Here is a 22,725-nt window from a genome sequence, read left to right as displayed (position 1 = left end):
CAGAGACACGTTTGCACATAAATCTTCTAGAGCTCAGAGCAGTCAGATATGCCTGCCTCCACTTTCTCCCAATCATAAGGAACAAATCTGTTCAGCTCTTGACAGACAATATAGCATGTAAGTTCTACATCAACAGATGGGGGGCGCTATCGCACTCCCTATGCACAGAAGCCATCCAACTGTGGAATTGGTGCATACAACGTCACATAGAGATTACTGCTTCCTACGTGCCTGGGTGTCAGAACACTACCGCCGACACACTCAGCAGACACTTCTCACAAGAACACAAATGGGAATTGCATCCCACGATACTACGACAGCTCTTCTCCTACTGGGGCACCCCGTCGGTAGACCTGTTTGCCACAACACAAAAGCACAAATGCAATCTATTCCACTCCAAAGCGGGACTTGGGACCTCGTCCCTCGGAGACGCGTTCCTCATTCCGTGGAACAAAACACTTATGTACGCTTTTCTGCCAGTCCCACTGATACAGAGTCCTATGAAAGATCAAAGAGAACAAGGCCAGGGTCATACTTATTGCCCCAGCCTGGCCCAGACAGACACAGTATCCTTACCTGCTGCACATGTCCATCCACCCTCCAAGAACTCTTCCCAAGAGTCTGGATCTGCTTTCCCAGGGCAATGGTCAGATTCTCCATCCACAACTGCAGAAAGCTCCATCTGACGGCGTGGTTCCTTCATGGTTCCAAACACACGAACTAGCTTGTTCGGAGCAGGTCCAACATGTCATCCTCCACAGTAGACGAGTATCCACTCGTAAGACTTACCTGCAAAAATGGAAACAGTTCTGCATATGGTGCTCCCTCAGAAACTTGCCACCCCAGACCATGCCTTTCCCTGATACCTTGGACTACCTCTTACAGCTGAAAAAAGATAGACTATCGCTCAGCTCTATCAGAGTACACCTCGCGGCAGTTAATACCTTCCATGACACGCTGGACGGGTTTTCAGTTTTCACCCACCCCACCATAAAATGCTTCCTCACGGGCCTTCAAAACCTTTACCCTGAGATTCATCTACCTGGAATCTGAACCTAGTTCTCCGGCGTCTTATGAAACCTCCCTTTGAACAACTGGCTACCTCCTCCATACTACACATGTCCATGAAAGTAGCTTTCTTGGTCACCATAACATTGGTGAGAAGGGTCGTGGAAATAAGCACACTAATGGCCTTCCCTCCCTACACGATTTTCTTTAAAGACAAGATTACGATGTGACCCCACCCCAAATTCCTTCCCAAGGTGGCGTCCACCTTCCACTTCAATCAGCCAATACACTTACCTGCATCCTACCCCAAACCTCATAAGAACCCACAAGAAGCGGCATTACATACTCTTGATGTCAGACGTGTAATTGCCTTTTATCTAGACAGAACTAAGGCATTCCGTAAATCCCCTAGACTATTTGTGTCCACTACTGAGCAATCGAAGGGTGCTGCTATTTCCAAGCAATGACTCTCCAAGTGGATATCTGAATGCATTAGGTCCTGCTACCAGACCCAGAATGCTCAACCCCACAAGGGCATCAGAACACACTTTACTAGAGCGATGTCAACATCCGTTGCATTCCTGCAAAACTTAACTGTTACTGACATATGCAAGGCGGCCACATGGGCATCAGACCACACGTTCGCCAAACATGACGCTATCACACAGGACACCACAGCAGACACCATAGTAGGCCATACAGTACTGTCTTCTGGTATCAATGACGCAACTCCAAAGTCCCAGCAACTATAGTGGGTACTGCTTCACATTCATCTGGAGTGGAGCACCCACAGGGACAGCACTCGAAGAAGAATAGAAGGTTACTCACCTTGCAGTAACTGAGGTTTTTCGAGATGCTCCACTACCCACCCTCCTCCCCTCTACTTTGAAGTACGAATCAGACGACCCTACGGTAGAGAAGGAACTGAGGGGTTGCGGGACGCGCATGCACAGATAGACCCTAATGATGCCACGAGAACAGCTGGGTGTGTGCGTCCCGACTAGGCACTGCTACCAAAGATCTCCGATCAATGGTGCCAGGACGCACTATCACCTGGAGTGGAGCACCCACAGGGACACACATCTCGAAGAATCTCAGTTATTGCAAGGTGAGTAACCTTCTCTTTTTCCTCTTCCTCTGCCTCAGCGTAATAAATTGAGATATGCGTCTTAGTCTGAAACTATTGAACCTTAAACCTTCCAGTTCTTCTCCCCCCAGCTCCCACCCTCCACAAATATGTGCATTACACTAACTTAGGCTCTCAGAAGCTCCCCTTAGACTTACTTCAGATGTAGCTCCATTACTAGTTCTTTAACTTGCATCCTATTTTACGTATCGCCTCCTGTCCCTTCAGTAAAGTGAAGTCTGATTTGGTGGCAATGCATGTGCTGAGGGGCTGGAAGAGGAGTGTAGCAAGCAAGGCAATGAACAAGAGGATGCAAGAAGGGTTATATTAAAGTAGATGGCCACCTGCTTTAACTCATGACTTCTTCCAGTTCTTTGGTTTGTAAATTACATTGCCAATTTCAGCACATCTTACTTCAATGGCTACATCTGTTTAAGTAGGCCTAACTTGACACCTACTTACATTCCCTCTTAATTTGACCTGTGGGTTATGCATGTGTCATAAATATAAAGGGAAGGGTAACCACCTTTCTGCATACAGTGCTATAAAATCCCTCCTGACCAGAGGCAAAGTCCTTTTACCTGTAAAGGGTTAAGAAACTCAGGTAACCTGGCTGGCACCTGACCCAAAATGACCAATAAGGGATCAAGAAACTTTCAAATCTGGAGGGGGGGAAAGGCTTTTGTCTGTGCGATACCTTTGCCGGGAACAGATCAAGGATGCAAGCCCTCCAGCTCCTGTACAGTTAGTAAGTAATCTAGCTAGAAAATGCGTTAGGTTTTCTTTGTTTTGGCTTGTGAAATTCGCTGTGCTGGAGGAAATGTGTATTCCTGTTTTGTGTCTTTTTGTAACTTAAGGTTTTGCCTAGAGGGATTCTCTATGTTTTGAATCTGACTGCCTGTAAGATGATCTTCCATTCTGATCTTACAGAGTTGTTCTCTTATCTTTTTTTTTTGTTCTTCTAATAAAGTTCTGTTTTTTAAGAATCTGAGTGGGTTTTTTGGGTCTTAAAAATCCAAGGCTGATTTGTGCTCAACTTGTTTATTCTCAAGCCTCCCCAGGAAAGGCGGTGTAAGGGCTTGGGGGGATATTTTGGGGAAATAGGAACTCTAAGTGGTCCTTTCCCTGTTCTTTGTCTAAATCACTTGGTGGTGGCAGCATACTGTTCAAGGACAAGACGAAATTTGTGCCTTGGGAAAGTTTTTAGCCTAAGCTGGTAAAAATAAGCGGGTCCCCACATCTGTACCCTAGAGTTCAGAGTGGGGAGGGAACCCTGACAGCATGCAAAAATGGAAGTAACACTAAAGCCCTTGTTTGTGTTAATTAACAGCAAAACTAAGTATTATGTGGAAAACTTACCTTAATCATTTATGCTTGGGGGGAATTGTTGGGTTATGTTTAACATTTTTTGTGTGCTGGAATACTTGGGGATTCTAGTTCATGCCAAAGATGGAGTTCTGGCCACAGCCTTACTCTGAGCTACGACTGCTTCACTGCATGTGTTAAGTAAAAAATCTATAGTATTAACCAAAAAAACCTCTTTTGTCTTATTCAGATTAATATCAACCTTTTGTGGCTATTTTGATAATGTCTAGTCCAAAGATATACGTAATACACCTGTTTTTAATCATCCAAACTACAAAGTTGAAAATCTTGAAACAGCCTTTAGAGGGCAGTAGAGAATTACAAATGGGTTTTAGCAGAGTGTGTTTCCCATCTACAGAGCCAAATATATAGTCTAGTTTTCTTGTCTAATTTTACAGAAGATGGTACTTGTTAGTCTTTAGAAGTCTGATTTTAGTTCGTTGCTGCTTTGGCACAGTTTTTTGTGTGTGTGTGTGTGTGTGTGAGAGAGAGAGAGAAATATAAAATAATACTCAATCCAGAGAAGATGAAAATGATGTTTGGGACAGCTAGCTGGCAGGAATCCATATTTGCCCCTCTCTGGTTGGTTGGTTTAGTTTTTCATTTGTGGGGCAGGTGAACAATCTAGAAGTCTGGTTGGACTTCCAGCTGTTAAAAGAGCACATATCAGATGTGGCCAGAACAGCTTTATTTCATCTATTTACAGCCAGGAAGCTGCCATTTTTTTCGGATATGAATGGACTAGTCACACCTTTGTCACTTCTAGAATAAACCATTGTACTGTGCTCTGTGTGGCTAGATCCTGAATCTATTCAGAAGTTTGAAGCTGATTTTGAATTTGTTAGTGCTCTTTTTATAGTGTACATCTTTCTGGGAGCACACGACAGCAGTGTTTTTTGGATCCATACTGGCGACCTACTAGATATTGGCTAAAATTTGTTATTGATTTTGATCTAGCCCTAAATGGACTGGTACCTGTGTGACCGAACACCTCTCTCCCCATGGCTTGCAGTCACTGTTGTGAGCAGTGGAGGTGTCTGAGTTGGAGCTCCACTCGTGTAAGAGTGAGGGAGACATCTGGTGGGGTGTTCTCCTTGAGGGCCATTCCGCTTTCCAAGTTGCTTCTCCCCCACCTACCTCCCATCTGATCCAAGGCTGTGTCTATTCTGGCTTTGAGACACCGGGAGATCACAAAGATGGGTTACATATTGTAGAAGCTTGGTTATAAATGTATTAATTATTGGACAAAGTGAGAGTACTGGAAGAGTCTGGGTTTTTTAATTGTTCTAAAATATATGAAGGATTGCCTAGAACAATGGATAGGTGCTTCTTTGTATGTAATAAAAGTTGGGTGTAAACAAAGCTGTATAATACTATGAGAGAGAAGTATGTATGCTGCGGTGTAAAGCTTTTTGTCAGTATGCTGGCCACATACTTACTACTGGCAAAGGTATGAGGGACTTAGAAAGTCTTCACTGGCATTTGTATCACATAGTCATAGAAGAGCCAAATACAAATAGAGAATTTTTAGAAAAAAATTAATTTAACTTTCTTTTTAGAGGTTTTTTAATATTCCCCCCCACACACACACTGGCAGGCTACATTATTATCAGGTGTCCAACTGTACAAGATTTAGAAAGGGGAATTAGATTATTACTAATTATAGAAACCTATAAAATTTACATAATGTCGCTTTCCCATACAAAGTGTTGAAATGTTAAAGGTCCCCATACCTTTGTACCTATGTGGGACTTGAACTACCCAGATATTTGTTGGAAAAGTAATATGGCAAAATACAAAATCTCCAAAAAGTTCTTGGAATGTATTGGGGACAACTTCTCGTTTCAGAAAGTTAAGGAAGTAGGCAGCCATTTTAGACTTGATTCTGACTAACAGGGAGGAATTGGTTGCGAATATGAACGTGGAAGCAATTTAGGTTAAAGTGATCATGAAATGATAGATTTTATGATTTTAAGGAAAGTGTGAGAGCAGCAGTATAAGCACCATGGAATTCAAAAAGCAGGCTTTAACAAACTCAGAGAGCTGGTAGGTACGGTCCTGTAAGAAGAAAATCTAAGGTATAAAGGAGTTCAGGAGAGCTGGCAGTTTCTCAGAGACAATATTAAAGGCACAGTAGCCTACTATCCTGATGTGAGGGAAAGGTAGGAAGAAAGAAGCCAATATGGCTCCGTCAGGAGTTCTTTAATGACCTGAAAATCAAAAGGAATCCTACAGAAGTAGAAACATGGTCAACTTGCTAAGCATGAATACCAAAGAATAACAGAAGCATGTAGGGACAGAATCAGAAAGGCTAAGGCAAAAAATGAGTTATACCGAACAAAAGATATCCAAAGCAATAAGAAAAGGCTTTATACATATACTAGGAGCAAGAGAGAGATGAGAGAATGTGTAGGCCCTTCCTGTTTGGTGGGGAAGGAGAGCTAATAACAGGTGACTTCAAAAAGGCTGAGGTATTCAATGCATATTTTGCTTTAGTGTTCACTTAAAAAGGTTAATTTTGACCATATACTTAACACAATTCATAGTAACAAGGAGGAAGGAATACAAGTTAAAATAGAGAGAGAACAAGTTAAAGAATATTTAGATAGGTTAGATGTAATTAAGTTGGCAGGGTCTGATGAAATTCAAGTTGGAGTGCTTAAGCAACTAGCTGAAGCAATCTTGGAACCGTTAGTGATTATCGTTGAGAACTCATGAGGGGAATGGAGAAGATAAATATAGTAACTATCTTGAAAATGGTTAACAAAGAGGACCTTGGAAATTCTAGACCAATCAGCCTGACTTTGACACCCGGCAAGATATGGAACAAATTATTAAACGATCAATTTGTAAGCACCTAAAGAATAATAGGGTAATAATTAATAGCCAACATGGATTTGTCAAGAACAAATTATGCCAGACCAGCCTAATTTTCTTCTTTGACAGGGTTACTGGCCTCGTGGAGGGGGAGGAGGGAAGCTTTTGATTTGAGAGACCTTAATTTTTAGTAAAGCTTGCCAGTCTCATACAAAAATTAGGGAAATATGGTCTAGATGAAGTTGCTATAGGGTGGATGGTGTAGTTGGCATTTCCCATTTGCTGGGAGGGGTGCAGGTGGGAATGTGGTGGGGGAGGTGCAGGAGCTCCCGTTTGGTGCTCAAGGTGGGGGTGGGGATGTGGGGGGTGCATGGGGTGTGGGGGAGCTGGGGATGTGGGGGGGTGCAAGAGTCAGGGCAGAGGGCTGGGGGCATGTGAGGGGGGTGCAGGTGTCAGGGCATGGGGGCCTGGGTATGTGTGGGGGTGCCAGAGTCAGGGCTGGGGTCTTGGGGGGGGGGTAAAGGAGTCAAGCAGAGGGCTGGGTGTGTGTGAGGGGGGGTACAGGGCTCAGAGCAGGGCCCTTGGGGGTGTGCGGGGCTGCAGGGCTCAGGGCAGAGGGCTGGGTGTGTGTGAGGGGGGGTCAGGGCAGAGGGCTGGGGTTATGGGGTGCTCACAGCAGGGGGCTGGAGGGGATATGCCCTGTCCCTGCTTCTTTTCTGCCTCCGTCGTCGGGAGCAGTGAGCACGCTGACTCCGCTCTTCCTCCACTCCCTCCCTCGTAAGGGCCAACAGGGAGGGATGAAGAGGAGGAGGGGCAGGAACTCAGCACACTGTGGGAAGAGGCAGGAGAGCTGGCAGCTGCCATTAAAAATGGGCTTGTGTGCCGTCTTTGGCACGTGTGCCATAGGTTGCCGACCCCGATCTAAACCAACAAATACGTTGAGTCTGTCAAGTCCTTTTCCTTTGGCCGTCCCAGGATTCCCTGTCTTTCTTGTCTCTCTTGGGTTGCAAGTCCCTCAGGACAAGGACCACCTTCATTTTGTCTTGTACAGTGCTGGTGTTTAGTGATCTAGTTTAACAATTCTCAGAAGATTTGGGAAAAGACCCAGAAGGCCCTAAAGGAATGAAACCGTAGCTTAAAAAAGTGTGCACATGGCTGGGAGCAAAATATACCGGAGTTTTAGACTGACCTCTGCCGTTGGCTGCCCTTTATGTATTTCTAGAATAGTATCACTTTTGGTGTCTAAGTGCTACACTCAGCAATATAAAATATAAAATGCCCAAATAAATTTGTTAGTCTCTAAGGTGCCACAAGTACTCCTCGTTGTTTTTACTCAGCAATATAGAGTCACACAACACTGTCCATAAATGGCATCGGTGGCTCCATGGAGCCAGGCCCATGCTCAGAAGGGGCCCCGACCTGCTCTGCTTGCACTGTGCCCTCAGACCCTGCCAGCCCACTGGCTCCCCCTCCACCATTTGCTCCTGTTGGCCTGCCCGCCGGCTGGCCGAGGGCTGCTCTCCAGCCCCTGGCCCCACCTGCCCGCTTCTCTCTGCCTCCTGGCCTGACCCGAGTGCACCTCCGGCTCCGGTCAGTCTCTGCTTCCCGCCACCTGGGTCTGGTGCAGAAGCCTGGCCAGTCTCGGTCAGTTGTGGGGAGGAACAGTGGAGTGGGGGGGAGGGGCTTGGCTGGGCCCCTCCAGGCAAGCGGGTCCTGAGGGAGCCCGGGTGGGGCAGGCCCTGGTCTGGCTGATCTCGCCACTCGCAAGGGGCCAGAGCGATTCCCCACCCCGGGACCAGCCCTGGCTGCGCTGGTGGCTCAGCCCAGCAGACACAGTCACATCCCAGCAGGGCTGGTGAGTGGGGCTGGGGGGTAGGGGAGTGGGTCTCTGGAGGGCCTGGGGGTGGGTGCATGGCTGTGAGGGGGCAGGGAGGATCTGTGTGTTGGGGCACTAGGGAGTGGGGGTTCTGTGTGAGGTGCTGGGCAGTTATGGTGGTGTGCAGGGCGCTATACATTTGTGGCAGGATCTGGTGGGGGCTCTGGCCATACGGAATCAGGGGGGAGGGGGCGTGTTCTGGTGTTGGGCAGGGAGGCTGTGTGGCACGGCATGGGCCCACCCCCGAGAAGAAGGGGCATGCTGGCAGCACAGAGCCGGGTGGGCTATTGTGCATCTGGCAACTGCCAGTTTGTAAATAGTGCCCTCACACTGGGCTGGGTGGAGCAGGGCCGCCCCTGCCATGCTGTGACCCATTGCCCCGGCTGGTCCCTTGTTCTGGGGACCAACCCCCCTGCGCCATACTCCATTGCCCCCATGGGGGCCCACAATTATGTTTGGCGCCGCGCCTACAAAAGGTTAATCCGGCCCTGAATGGCATCCTAGTGTGTTCTGCTGTTTGTCTCTACCTGATTTGCCAAAGTTTTCTTCACCATGTCTTTTGATTTTGGGATTATTTTATTTTTGTAAATGTAAGTAATTCCTTTTCTTCACTTATGGCAGGTAGAATGTGGCAAAGAGGTCAGTTTTGTAACATACTCTCTAAAATAGGCTTTGGTACAGTCTTAACTTGCTTGGTAGGTTGTTCCATAGTTGGGTACCCTTGACTGAGAGTGCCTTATTTTCAGTTCTCTCAAACTTTGGTCTAGGCTTTGTTAGATGCATTGTCCCAGAAGAGTGCAGCTGTCTTGGAGGGTAATGGGTGGAGAGTCATTCTTTAATGTAGCCTGGTCCTGACCCATTGTGGCCCTTAAAGATTAAGAGGGTAAAACCTTAAACTGGCACCAGAAGCAAACTGAAAGCCAGTGGAGAGTGCAGTATATATTTTCCCAACAATTAGTCCTGGTGTGAAGATATGCTGTTGTGTTGTCCATCTTCAGCTTTAGACACAATGTATTATAATCCAGTCTGGGAGATTCACAATGCATCAACTTCTATAGCCAGATCCTCATCCAAGAGAAAGGAGTGTGTTTTTCCTTAAAAAGCTGCAGAGGGAAGAAATTAATAATTTTCTCTAACATAGTGAGTGACTAACACTTAGCTATGTCTTTTGGCTCCTATTCCCTATGATATGGGTAAATATCAGTATCCCCAGTTTACAGATGGAGAACCTCGTGATTGGAGAAGGTAAATGACATGCCTGTTGTCACACACAGTCTGTGCTGGAACTTTGACACTGGCTCCCAGCATAATGCCTATTTTCAGCCTAAAACAAGTTACACAAGCAAAGAAACTGAATATACCTTTATTTGTCCTGTCTCTTTGTGCTCCCACATACTTTGGTCACAGGGAGGGCAGCAAATTAATACCATATGTATTAAAAAACAAAGTAGCAGACCCAGCCATTTATTATGAAACTAGAGATTTATTTTTTATTTGACTCCTCACATGCATCCATGTAACGTAATGTGCTAGGAATGGCTTATGAACAAAGAAATTGAGTGAAGAACCAGAGGTGGTACTCATTGGTAGACCCTCAAATCTTTTGATGGTTTTATAAACTCACAAAGTGTTTTACAAAACCAAAACAACAACAATCCACCACCACAGTCTTAACTTGTCCTTAACCTATTTCAAAGTTTCATATTTTTCTTGGGTGGCAAGATCACCTTGCAGTTAATGAAATGTTATTTCTTTAATCTATCTGCATTACTTATATAATCCCATTAGTGTAGTATCTGAGCATCTCACAGTCTTTTATGTATTTTATTCTCACAACTACCTGGTATGGTAAAGAGGTGCTATTATCCCTACTTTACAGATGGACAACTGAGGCAGTGAGACACTTAGTGATTTACCTAATAAGGTCATGCAGGAAATTTGTGGTGGAGCAGAGAGTTGAACCCATGGCTCCTTAGTTCCAGGCTAATGCACTAGTCACTGGACCATCCTTCTTCTCTTTTCCCTCAAAATATCTGAGAGAGCACATATATTTCATGCACAGTATGCAGAAGAATTGTGTGTTAAAAAAAAAAAAACAAAAAACAAAAAACCCTGAAGGATAGTAAGTGTTTGTTCGAGACATTGAGTTGTAAGATTTTCATATTTAAATATTGCTTACAGTTATAATGCATTTCTTTCTGTCTCTTGGATTTGAGAAGCAAAAGGCTTTTACATAATGCAAAGCCATAAAATGCTATATGATTAGACATCTGGTTCCTTGTTTGTCTTATATTGCATAGAAATTCATTAGAGAAAGATCTTTACTCAAGTATTACTAGCTAGTATTAAAGCTAGTGATGAAGACCAATGACTGTCTTGCTATAGCTTACTTAGTATGTTGGATAAAGCAATATTAATACACTGGCTGGTGTGTCTGTCCTCTGTTTTAATATATAACCTCTGGGTTTTTTTACAGAGCTTTCTGGGGTGCTGCATCAGTGCCACGTTCTGGCATCAGAAATGGTCCATTTCATTCATCAAATGCAGTATTACATTACATTTGAGGTACACTTTATCCATCTAATTTGTTACTGTTAAAAAGGGAGAATAGTCACATTTAATAACCAAGGTGACTTATGTGTCTTCTATTTAGAGTAGAAGAGTAACTAACTATATAATCTATCAAATATAGAACAGCTTAGCCCTGAATTCTTGTTTTCTAGGTCCTTGAATGTTCATGGGATGAGCTCTGGAACAAGGTCCAACAAGCACAGGACTTAGATCACATCATCGCTGCTCATGAAGTTTTCTTGGACACAATCATCTCTCGCTGTTTGTTGGATAGCGACTCCAGAGTAAGCCTTTTTTCTTTGTATAAAATCATAACTTCGTTATGTCAGCTCATGCTTAAATTATAAAAATATTTTTTTTATATTACAGTAGCACCTAGAGTCCTCCCCCCTGGGATCAGAGCCTTATTGGACTCTGTGCTGTACCCAATGCCTACACTGAATCCTCTTCTCCAGCTACCCCTTTCTTGAAGTGACTTCCTCTGCTCACATGGCTTCCACCAACTCTAGGCTGATGGCTCAAATCTACCACCCTACCCCTAATTTGTCTGCCTCTGTCCAGTCCTGTATCTCAGCCCGTCTAACTCCTCCAGGATGTCTTGCCATCAACTTTAAACTTTGCAGGGCCAAAATTGAACTCTTTGTGGCCCCCCTCCCAACCCTGTCTTTCTGTGTCACTGATCACAGGATTGAGTGACAAGAATGAAGATAGTGTCCATGGAGTATCATCTAACTCCTGCTCCAGCATCATTCTGACCATGTCTGATGACACACACAGCTTTGAGTCCCTCCACTACCATCTCCCCCACACCAAATACAAGCTTCAGATTAGACCTGGTTGGAAAAAAGGGAGGAAATTGTAAATTTTGTATTGAAATTTTTTTCTTTCTGAAATGTTGACAGGCTTTGACCAGCTTTACTTCTAGCATTTACCTTTTAAGTCCCTAAATATTTACATGCTGTGTATCTTATCACATTTCTCCACATGCTGATTCCATCTTTGTGGCATGTTTGTCGACTTCTCCCACAAGAATCTTCACACCTTCCTCCGTGCCTCCTTTTATGTGAGGAATACCCTCTGCAGACTAGAATGTGAAACCACTACCCTGTTCTCCTTCAGATACCTTCTCAAGACTTGTTCTTCCACGATGCTTATGGGAATCTGCCAACAGATAACTATTAGATAGATAGCCAGTAGAGACATCAGATGTTTATTATCTTTTTGACCTATGTAAATGCCTGTTCTCATTACCATTGCCCTCATCTCCTTTCTCATATTTATTTCAATAGTGTAATCCACCCACTTTCTGCATCTTGCCTTGATTATATTGTAAACACTTTGGGGTGGGTACCATATTGTTCTGTATAACACATAACACACTGAGAGCCTCCAAGCACTACTGTAATACAAATAATTATTTCCTTGATGGGCCAATTAGCCAAAAAAGCTGCTTTTGAATTGGAAAAGGGCAATATCAGAGCAAAGCCCTTCATGTTAAAAATTCAGTTGTTTTACACAGCTACTAAGAGCTGTACAACTGGTAAGAATTTAAAAAGAATCTTTTAGGAGAACAAAGAGAAACTGCAAAATGTTCTCACTCTTTCTTTCTTTCCAGACTTTCTGTAGCAGTAACATAATTATTTTGGACCTAGAAGTGGACTATTGGCCATCTGTTTTACTCCACTCTTCCCCTTAATGTTCTTAACCATTATGATAATCTTCAGATAGAAAAGTGGGTCACTTGGCTTGCATTTGGGGTGCATATGCAGGCACAGAGCTTGAGATGAAGCACGTTGCTATTGCAATATGGACTGGCCCTTTTTGATTCCAGTAAGAAGTGTATTAAAGTTTCCCCTGAATCAGGGTTTTTTGCACAGTTGTGCCCTAGGTTACCAATTTGTTTCCAGCTAAATAATTCTTTAGAATCTCAATAAATGTAACAGTAGCTTTAAAATCCTCTTTATATCCAGAATTTTCTTCCTTTTTACCCTCTTTCTGAATCTTCTCACAGACACTTCTTAACCAGCTTCGAGCCATTTTTGATCAAATCATTGAGCTTCAGAGTGCTCAAGATGTAATGTACAGAGCTGCTTTGGAGGAGCTGCAGCTGAGGTTGCAGTTTGAAGAGAAAAAGAAGCAGCGTGAACTTGAGGTACAGTAAGGCTGCCAGTGCAATGTATTATCGGTACGGCTAAGATTTTATCACAGTTATTTTTAGTAAAAATCACGGACATGTCGCAGGTAATAAACAAAAATACACAGAAACCTGTGACCTGTCCCTGACTTTTTCTTTAAAATAACTGACAAAAGGGGGAGGAAGGGCTAGGAACTGTGGGGGGGAGGGGCCCTGGCCGTCCTGGGCCTGAAATGGAAAATGTCATGGAGGTCTCTGGGAGTCATGGATTCCGTGTCTTCAGTGACCTCTCTGACATAATCTTAGCCTTAATTATGGGTGGCAATTATTTGAAACAGATGGAAGAACAATGTATTTTTTAATTTCAAGTGGATGTGCTTTTTAAGACAAAACAAACATCCAAGGTTGTTAGGTACCTTTGCCAAAAGTTAAAAATATAGTCAGAGAGAGAATATATCAGCAGCTTCCACATACTCCATAGAAAGTTAAATAGAAGGTCTTGCAGCAGGTCTTGAAAGTCAGCCATTTTTGAGATGTTTCAGACTGAGGAGTGGAGAGTAGGTTCAGAGCTCTGAACCCCTCTTGGAAAATGTCTTGCCTAAATCTAGAAGTCGAATCCTTTTCCCTCCCACCATACAGATACATTCAATTGGAAGAGCGGATATGTGATGAAACCAGCTCATTCCTAAACACACACAAACTTACGGAATTCTCATTTACTGTTGTCTATCATATAATAATTCTTAGCCAGTACATTTTATAACTTGTCACCTTTTGTCGATTAACACAACTAGTTAGTTATATTTGCTGCATAACCAGTGTGAAGGGGTTGACAGTCACAATATGAGAAGCTGAATATGTGCATTGTTATGATGAATTTCAATGTATGAACATGTCAGTTTAGTCCAGTTGTTTGCTGGACCTATAGTTTATACATGTGAGGTTAAACATCTCTCTCACTTTGTTCTGTAGGGTGAGTGGGGAGTAACTACATCCGAAGAGGAAGAAGAGAACAAAAGGATTAGAGAGTTTCAAGAATCCATACCAAAAATGTGTTCACAGCTGCGAATACTTACACATTTCTATCAGGTGACCTTCAGATTTATAAGGATTGTTTAATCTGTACCAAAAAAATAAATTTGCCAGTTTTGTATACATTTGAATTTCTAAAAATCAAAACTACCTGCAATTTCAATATGAATGTTCGTCTGTCCATGATCTGAATTTTTTTTGTTTTAAAACATTCGTGTCAGCTAGTCCTCGATACAGTGTGTTGTCTTTTTAAATACGTTTTAATTCAAGAGTGGCTCCATGGAAAACATCAACCTTAGGAAAATTGATAGTTTGTAGGTGGATGATATTTGGGAACTTCTAGTAGCTGTTCTGTATGAGCTTTGAAAGCAAGTACTTTCTTACACGATGGACCATGATAGCCTCTTCTGTTAAGTCTCATACTTGTTTCATAATGGATTTAATAGCTCTTTAAAAAGTAATCTTAATCCATATAATCCCAATTGCATTCCATTTACCTTCCTAATCTTTGCAAATGATTACTGCCCAAATAATTCTCTTAAAGAAACAGTCATTTTCTGTTCTTCTTTTAGGAATGTTGAAATGGGTAGTGTCTGAGCAGCTAAGTGAAAGCATGCAGAGTCACATGCTGTGAAAAGAGAATTATTCAGGCTTACTCTTAATTAGTTACATTTTATTCCAAATGCACCATTCACTATGGAAGCCCTTAGCTACATTTCAAGCAAAGCATTCCACATTTTTTTTTTAAGGAAATTAACGTTACTGTAATCAACCATAAAACGTTAGGGCCACACTTCTATCAATTTACGAAGGTCAGGAAATTGATTGTCAAGGATGGATTTTCAATTTCAACTTGCTCTGTCGTGTCTAGTTGTCAAAGCTTATTTGAAATGTCTCATCGTGTACTTTTCTGAAACCCCCTGCAAAGAGCACTGTGTAGGATAAGGACAGCATTTTTTAGCGATAACTACTCAAAAGCCAGTAAATAAAATATAAAGTTAGATGTTGAAGATTATGATATCATCTTCATAATGTATGTTTTAATGTATGTTTCTAACTAAACTTGTTGAGCCAGTTCTCTTCCTGTTTTGCTGTTTATAATTTCCCACGTGTTTAGTACATTAGACAAAATACAAGATGTTAAATGTAGACCTATTAAATAAAAATAGATCAATGAGTTAGGGAGACAGCAGAGGTTTCTTCTAAGTGAACCATGTTCTGCATTTATACAGCATTGTTGTTACCAGGACTGATGTAGGCCTTAGACAATAAAACATGTGTAGGGGTTTGTTTGTTTTTTGCAACACTAAGCCACCAGTAGTTCCACCATTACTGCTTGCAAGGATGCATCGTGTCTACACTAGCCATTCTGGCTGTTATAAACCTGTTCAACGTGTTCTTGCACAGCACTCCTCCATCTTTTGCAATACCAATTTGTGGGTATCTGGCTCATTGTTTCTGACCCAGGTCTCCAAAGCTGGGTTTGTGATAGTAACTGCCAGAACTGGCAAGGTTCTGTACTAAATGCTTTTAAAATGTGAATCTTGTAAATTAGCATGTCTAATATATGAAATCGTTTTGTAAAATTAAATAATACCAGCTCCACCTAAAATACTGATGCTACTAAGGTTGTCCGGCACTTCCTAAGACCCTGTTTTTAGTTGCTTATAACTTTGTGAAATTTTAACCCTTTGGGCTGAAAATTTCCATGCCGGCTGTCTGCCTTGGGGTGAATTTTTGTGCAGAATTTCAGCCAAAGTGGTTCAGCTGTTTCTGAGATGGAGGCCAGGTAAAAATGTTTTGCCCATGTGTTTTTTTTTTTTTGTTTGTTTTTTTTAAATCTGGCAACCATATTTCAGAAGCTCTAGTGCCTCCATGCTTTGTAATTTGGCAGGCGAATGGCATTTGTGTCAGAGACCTGTCTGTCATCCCTGTGAACATCCATCTAAACTGGCCAAGTTATAAGCCTTTGACAAACTGCAGTTCACACACGCTCAATAGAGACTCCATAAAAGGTTTGCAGCTAAATTCTCGGAAGAGACAAGCCAGTCTGTGAATCTAGAAGGCACAAGCTTACCACGCAGTAACATCCCATGTGGGGACTGCTACAACTCACTGCAAGTTTTGTAGTATGTGTTGATGTCATCTGGGGATGAATCAGGATTGTATAGTGAAGGAAACTGTTGGCTGTAGGGCCCCTGCCTCATTTATTGTAGAATTTGGAAGGTGTGTAGTAGAATGAGGCAGAGGATTGCTGGAAGAGAAATTATGGTCTCAGTCTCTGGACGGTGAAAGTGGTTGAAAGCCATCCTGGAGAACTAGATTCAATTCCTGTCTCAGTCAGGGAGTTCCTGTGTAATGCTGGGCAAGTCATGTAATCCAGACTTTTCACTGGTAGACACTAATTGTGCATTCCTCATTTTCTGGGTACCCAACTTGAGACCCTGGGTCTGATTTGCAGAAGTGCTGAGCACTCACAGCTGCAGTTGAAGTCAGTGGGAACCCTGCTTTGAACATATAAAATTTTGCTATAGAAAAGTCAGCTACTAGGCGTTGGTTGACACCTACATTTACTGGATATTTTTGACCTTCATCTCTCTGTTTTAGCTCCCCATCAGTAAAATGGGGATAATACCACTCCCTCACTGCACAGAGGTGTTATGAAAATAAGTTACTGAATGTTTGTGAAGCACTCAGACACTATAGAGATGTGTACCAGAGAAAATCCCAGGAGGAAATTAATAATTGATTTCAGAACAGAGTTTGAATAGTGTGTAGTAAATAAGGCCTAGGGTTACCCATTGAACTAAGTGGGCACTGTCTGTTCTGTGCAAATGAGGCAGGGACTTGTGGGGAAAAAATAGCATATGATCATGTAATTAAGACAGCATCATATAATGCATATGCACAAGGGGAGTGAATTAAGGTTTCACAGGTAAACCTAGTTCTGATGTTTACTAACTTTTGAGTGCTTGACTTTGCAACCATAATAAGGCTAGTTTAACCATTTTTCTGTGAGATTATAAATAAAACATTTTTTAAAACAATCAAAATCTTGAGTGCATGCACTGCAGCTAACAGAACACAATTTATGTGCATATAATTACATAAGCTGCAGTACCTCGAAACAGAAAAGTAATTGATAGTATAATAAACATTGTAAAGTAGCTGCTGAATGGGTTGCAGGAGAACCAGTTGCAATGGTGCAGCTGCAACATCAGTGCTTTCATGCTGCAGTGATTCTGGTGTGGGATACAAAGCTCAAGAGGCTTCTCAGAATAAGCAATGCCCAACTGGCGTAGAGCTTTTCTGCTGTTGCGGTTATAGGTTTTCTATTTTTAACTTCAGTCATGAAGTCCCTGTATATAGCTGTGGATTTGTTATACTTAGCTTTGCACTTCTGTATAACCATCTCCACTTGATTTGTGAACTACTAATTATAAACATTCTGCTTGCCCTTCCTTTCAGAGTTCCCTGTTCCTCTAATACAGTGCTACCATTCAGATCCTCAGTTTGTCAACAAATACTATTGCACACAAATGACACCATCTGTACATTCTGGTGAATCTCCTCTTTTTCCCTTTTCATTCAGGGCATTGTGCAACAGTTTTTGATCTTACTGACAACCAGTTCCGATGAAAGCCTTCGATTTCTTAGCTTTAGATTGGACTTCAATGAACATTATAAAGCAAGAGAACCAAGACTTCGTATGTCTTTGGGCACTAGAGGGAGACGCAGCTCACATACGTAAAGCAACTTCTAATGAGTCTTCCTGGAATTCTGAAGGATGTTAAACCTGGTATTGGACAAGGCAGTCAGTGTCTACATACTAAAACCAAATGGCATGCAATAGGTGTCTATGATTTCTGCAGGCAATATGTTTTCAGTCGTGATTGTGTGACACTATAGGACAGAGAGCAAAAAAGTCTTGTTTTTTACATTAACGTTTGTAATATTACAAAATTAAATGGGCTGGTTTAAACTGTTCCAACTGATCTGCTAAATCTTCCTCTTAATGAAGACCGTATTTTATTTGGGGCTTTTTAAGCTCTCTTCACTGTAACTTACATTCGTCTCCAGGAAATCACATCTTAGTTTGTTTCAAAAGGCTCCATTTCCTTTTTTAACAGTAAAATAAGAGGGCGTTATTTTTTCTATATATATTTGTTCTATTGGGATATTGCTTTTGTTAAAACCAAGAGATTTGGATCGAGACCTAATATCCGTATTAAGAAAAACATTTTACTGATTTTCAGTGTTGTGATGTATTTGTGTGAGAAACTTTGTATCCTGGTATGTAAACTTTACATACGTTTTAAATTTCTTTTCTCTCTTCAAGGCTAACATTTTCAAAATTTTGATTTATTATTCCAGGCAAATTCTGCTACTATACAAAAGCAAATTACAGGACCATAACAGGTGTGACATGTATCACATAATATAGCATCCTAAAATTGAAGTTAAAACCTTAGTGCTAGCCCAAGTGAAGTAAAGAAATGTGTAAATATGGATAGAAGTGAATGAAGTATTTTGTGGTCAAAATCCTATGATTAGAAAGAAATTGACTTGGATAATGAGGACTACTTATTTCTTTCTTGCCTATTTTTCCATTGTAAATATTTATATATTGCTGTCCAGATGTTAGGGGGAAATGGTTTTTGTAAAGATGTCATTATATCAAGTCATTTAAGTATCCATTTATTATGTTCCACAAGTAAAAGCTTAGAAAAATAAAAACACAACTATCTTTCAAATACTTTGCTGTTTTTTGTGACGGGAAAATGACACATTTTTGGAGAAGGTGGAAAAAGGGTAAACTGCATACCAATATGCATTGATCTTTTTTAATTACAAAATCCCTATCCATAGCAGGTCTTGGTATGCTCACATCAACTAAGTTCACAATTCTACAAAAAGTTATAACATAATTACACTGAAATCCCAACAGCCCAGTCCTGTAATAAATCAACCCATGTGATCAGAGCACTTGATCAAGTACTCCAAAGCTTGCCTCTTTTCCCTTCCCTTCGCCTCTCTGAACCTATGGGGAAAACAGCCTACATTGCATGATGTAAAGCCCCTTTGTCTATCAAGTTTGGGCTACTTTGGATCAAGAGGGAGGAAAATTCCATTTTTGAGAACACCCTGTCACACAACAGCCTTGCCTACTTTAAAACATCGGTGCTTCAGTTCCAGCTCCTCCACTGACTGACTGTGTAGTGGTATCAATGGGGAAAGGTCCTTCAAATAAGGAGGTCGTTCAGGTCATCAGCCAAGAGGAACATGGGTCTAAATCACAAGTTGTGGTATAAAGGTCATTCAACTCCAGTACCTGAAAAAGGCAGCTAAAGCACTGAGCAAAGATGACATGAAGTTTTTTCATTTTCAGTATTGCCCTGGTACTATGAACACAGTTCAGCCTGAATCATCGTTTTTTTCTTCAAAACTATAAATTTGCCCCACAACAGGAGGCACTTGAAATAGAAATGAAGTGAGGAGACAGTGAATTAATCAGAATGTCAACTTGAAACAAATCAATTGACCAAGACCTTGTGGCTCTTAAAATAGACAGAGAAACTTTTTTGCCTCCCTCCCAGCCACAATATAAGATGTCAAGCATTTTCAACAGAATCAGCCGGATTCATCCTGAGACTTCCACCACTGATGTTTTAGTTGTTTTTTCCTCTTGGTTCATTTGTTGCAGATCGAGGTGATCTGTGAGAATGAAGCTACTGGACACCTAAGGGCCAGTGCACTGATGGAAAACAAGACTCTGGTACAGTATAAAGTCATAATCATCAGTAGAATGGTCTGAGAATGGAACAGTGTTCAATTTGTTTGGAAATGTCCAGGTTCAATTAACCTCTGAGGGCAAACCATCAAAACAGGTACATTGCCCTGCCAGGAAAGCTGTGCCCTAACCATAGAGTACTCAATTTACCCACAGTGACAGTTTCTTCCTAATCCATATTAGCTAACGGCTGGTTTATGCCCTGAAGTCTGAGGGGTTATATCCCTTCCAAAACTCTTGGGATTTTTAAATCCTTGTTATCACAACTCTGGCTATTGTCCATATAAAAATCTGATTTTTTTAAAATAAATTCTCCTAGCCCCTTGATTTAAATGTGGCAGTGAGATCCACATGCTAACTGTGCATTGTGTGAAAAAATACTGCACTTCATCAATTTTAAATGCTTTGCCTTTCAAGTTAATTGAATGGCTTCCTGTGTTAGGAAGGTTTCAGAGTAACAGCCGTGTTAGTCTGTATTCGTAAAAAGAAAAAAGAAAAGAAGTACTTGTGGCACCTTAGAGACTAACCAGTTTATTTGAGCATGAGCTTTCGTGAGCTACAGCTCACTTCATCGGATGCATAGCATATCGTGGAAACTGCAGAAGACATTATATACACACAGAGACCATGAAACAAAACTTCCTCCCACCCCACTCTCCTGCTGGTAACAGCTTATCTAAAGTGATCATCAAGGAGGGCCATTTCCAGCACAAATCCAGGTTTTCTCACCCTCCCCCCCCCCCCCCAGACACACATACAAACTCACTCTCCTGCTGGTAATAGCCCATCCCTCTTTGAAACCTCTCTTTATAATGCGCATGATAATCAAGGTGGGTCATTTCCAGCACTAATCCAGGTTTTCTCACACCCCCCCACACCCCCCTCCAAAAACCACACACACACAAACTCACTCTCCTGCTGGCAATAGCTCATCTTACAATGTGCACAGCAATAATCCAAGTTTAACCAGAACGTCTTGGGGGGGGGGGGGTTTGGAGGGGTGTGTGTGTGGGGGGGGGGTGAGAAAACCTGGATTAGTGCTGGAAATGACCCACCTTGATTATCATGCGCATTATAAAGAGAGGTTTCAAAGAGGGATGGGCTATTACCAGCAGGAGAGTGAGTTTGTATGTGTGTCTGTGGGGGGGAGGGGGGGGAAGGGTGAGAAAACCTGGATTTGTGCTGGAAATGGCCCTCCTTGATGATCACTTTAGATAAGCTGTTACCAGCAGGAGAGTGGGGTGGGAGGAAGTTTTGTTTCATGGTCTCTGTGTGTATATAATGTCTTCTGCAGTTTCCACGATATGCTATGCATCCGATGAAGTGAGCTGTAGCTCACGAAAGCTCATGCTCAAATAAACTGGTTAGTCTCTAAGGTGCCACAAGTACTCCTTTTCTTTTTTCTTTTTGTGTTAGGAAGGATTTTGTCGATGCATTTTCTTCAACTTTCTCCTTAATCCCACCCCCCAATAATGTTTTCAGTTCCTTCACTGCACCTAAACTGCCCTAATGACAATCTTTTTGCCAAGTGTAAAACAGCATATACTCCATCCATATAAACACTCATGTCTTTTATTTTTCTTCAGCACTGTGGGCCGTTGCTCCTTTCCTCCTTGAGGCCATCTCCTATATAGGCTCCCTTGATTCACTCCCTGCTTTCCTGGTTCTCCTATGTTGCTTAACTGAGCCTGTTGTGTTGACTTTGGAGGATCCTATTTCCTCCTCCCTTCCTCCCACTGTGATGTCCCTTCTGGGTACATTCACAGTCCTCTTCTCCTTTGCAATTTAACTCGCTTATTTTCAACTGCCACCTTCACAATGACTTGCAAATCTACCTCTTCCCCTGACAACTTAGGTCAAATCTCCACTTGTCTCCCCAGTAAGCCAGTCTAGAACCCACTCAGGCTTGCTGCTTAATATTTTGAGTTTAAACATGCTCACAGTGTGGGTACCTAGTCCCCATTAGATAAAATGCTTAACAAGTTATATACTGAGTTAACATCTGTGGCTTGAGAACATGACCAGAATGTAACTGATGCAAGGATCTGAGTCTGTAGACAGTATGGAACAAAAGTTTTTGAGAGAGGGGAACTGTCCCAAGTATCTTAATGGGGTATTAATTCCAAGACACCCATCAGCACCATCCCAGTAGAGAGGACACTGTGTGCAGGAAGTCTGGTCTCCCCACCTATGCCAGTATATCCTGGAAGCCAAGGTAAGTACTGGGGGACCCCTGCACAACCACCCCTGCTGTTCCTGGTGGGCCTGGGGACCCCATCCTGCTGCCCCTCCCTCCCTGGAAGAGAAGAAGCCCCTTTGCCACTTCCATTCTATGGGTTGCAGGGTTGAACCCCAGGAAATCCCAGTCATAGCGTGCCTAGGTCTCCAGTTTACCTTCATCTGGCCCTGTGCCCCCGTTCCATCTTCTCAAAGGAGTTTACGTGATAGAGTCCACCCTGGAAAAGGTTACATCACATGGACTTATGGAACTGGACATAGCAGACAACTGGAGTCTTAAATTCCGTATCTTATTCTCTCTGAATGTTTTTGCGCCGTTACCATCATATCAGACTGCCACACAAGCGTGAACAAAGTTATCTTCATAACACTCCTAGGATGTATGGAACCATTATTATCCCAGTTTTTACAGGTAGGGAACGGAGACACAAAACTACAGGTTCAGCAAAGCTCAAAGGCCTGTGTAATTCTAATCAATGTGAATAGTCCCATTGACTTCAAAGGGACTGCTTGCATGTAAGTGATTTAAGTGCTCTGTTGGATAGGGCCCAAGTCAGAGGTCCTCAAACGGTGGGGCACGGAGGAACGTTTGGGGGTGCGTGGCAGGGCCTGGGCCAGCCCCCATGGGGGATGAGGAGAGCGAATGCGACTCAGCCCCACTCCGCTCCCAGCTCTGCTTCAGCCACGGCTCCCAGCCCTGCCCCCAGCCACAGCCTGGCTGCAGCTCCTCACCTGGCCCTGCCCTCAGCCCCTGGATGCGACTCCAT

The 22,725-nt window shown here is 42.6% G+C and overlaps 1 protein-coding gene across 1 annotated transcript in view; it reads left to right on the top strand.

Moving 5' to 3' along the window:
• The window catches only part of TUBGCP3 (tubulin gamma complex component 3), a 120,219-nt gene extending 101,553 nt beyond the window's left edge, over nucleotides 1–18,666 (top strand). The window contains exons 18-22 of the mRNA XM_074963840.1: nucleotides 10,669–10,757; nucleotides 10,916–11,047; nucleotides 12,775–12,915; nucleotides 13,870–13,986; nucleotides 17,522–18,666. Of these exons, the coding sequence (XP_074819941.1) occupies nucleotides 10,669–10,757; nucleotides 10,916–11,047; nucleotides 12,775–12,915; nucleotides 13,870–13,986; nucleotides 17,522–17,680 (638 nt within the window). The 3' untranslated portion in view covers nucleotides 17,681–18,666. The remainder of the gene's footprint in view (nucleotides 1–10,668; nucleotides 10,758–10,915; nucleotides 11,048–12,774; nucleotides 12,916–13,869; nucleotides 13,987–17,521) is intronic.
• Nucleotides 18,667–22,725: the final 4,059 nt, after the last annotated feature.

Source organism: Natator depressus, chromosome 1 (assembly GCF_965152275.1).
Source record: "Natator depressus isolate rNatDep1 chromosome 1, rNatDep2.hap1, whole genome shotgun sequence".
NCBI classification, from domain to species: Eukaryota; Metazoa; Chordata; order Testudines; family Cheloniidae; genus Natator; species Natator depressus.
The sequence above is the reverse complement of the archived record's forward strand: the minus strand, read 5'-3'. Positions and strand labels throughout refer to the sequence as shown.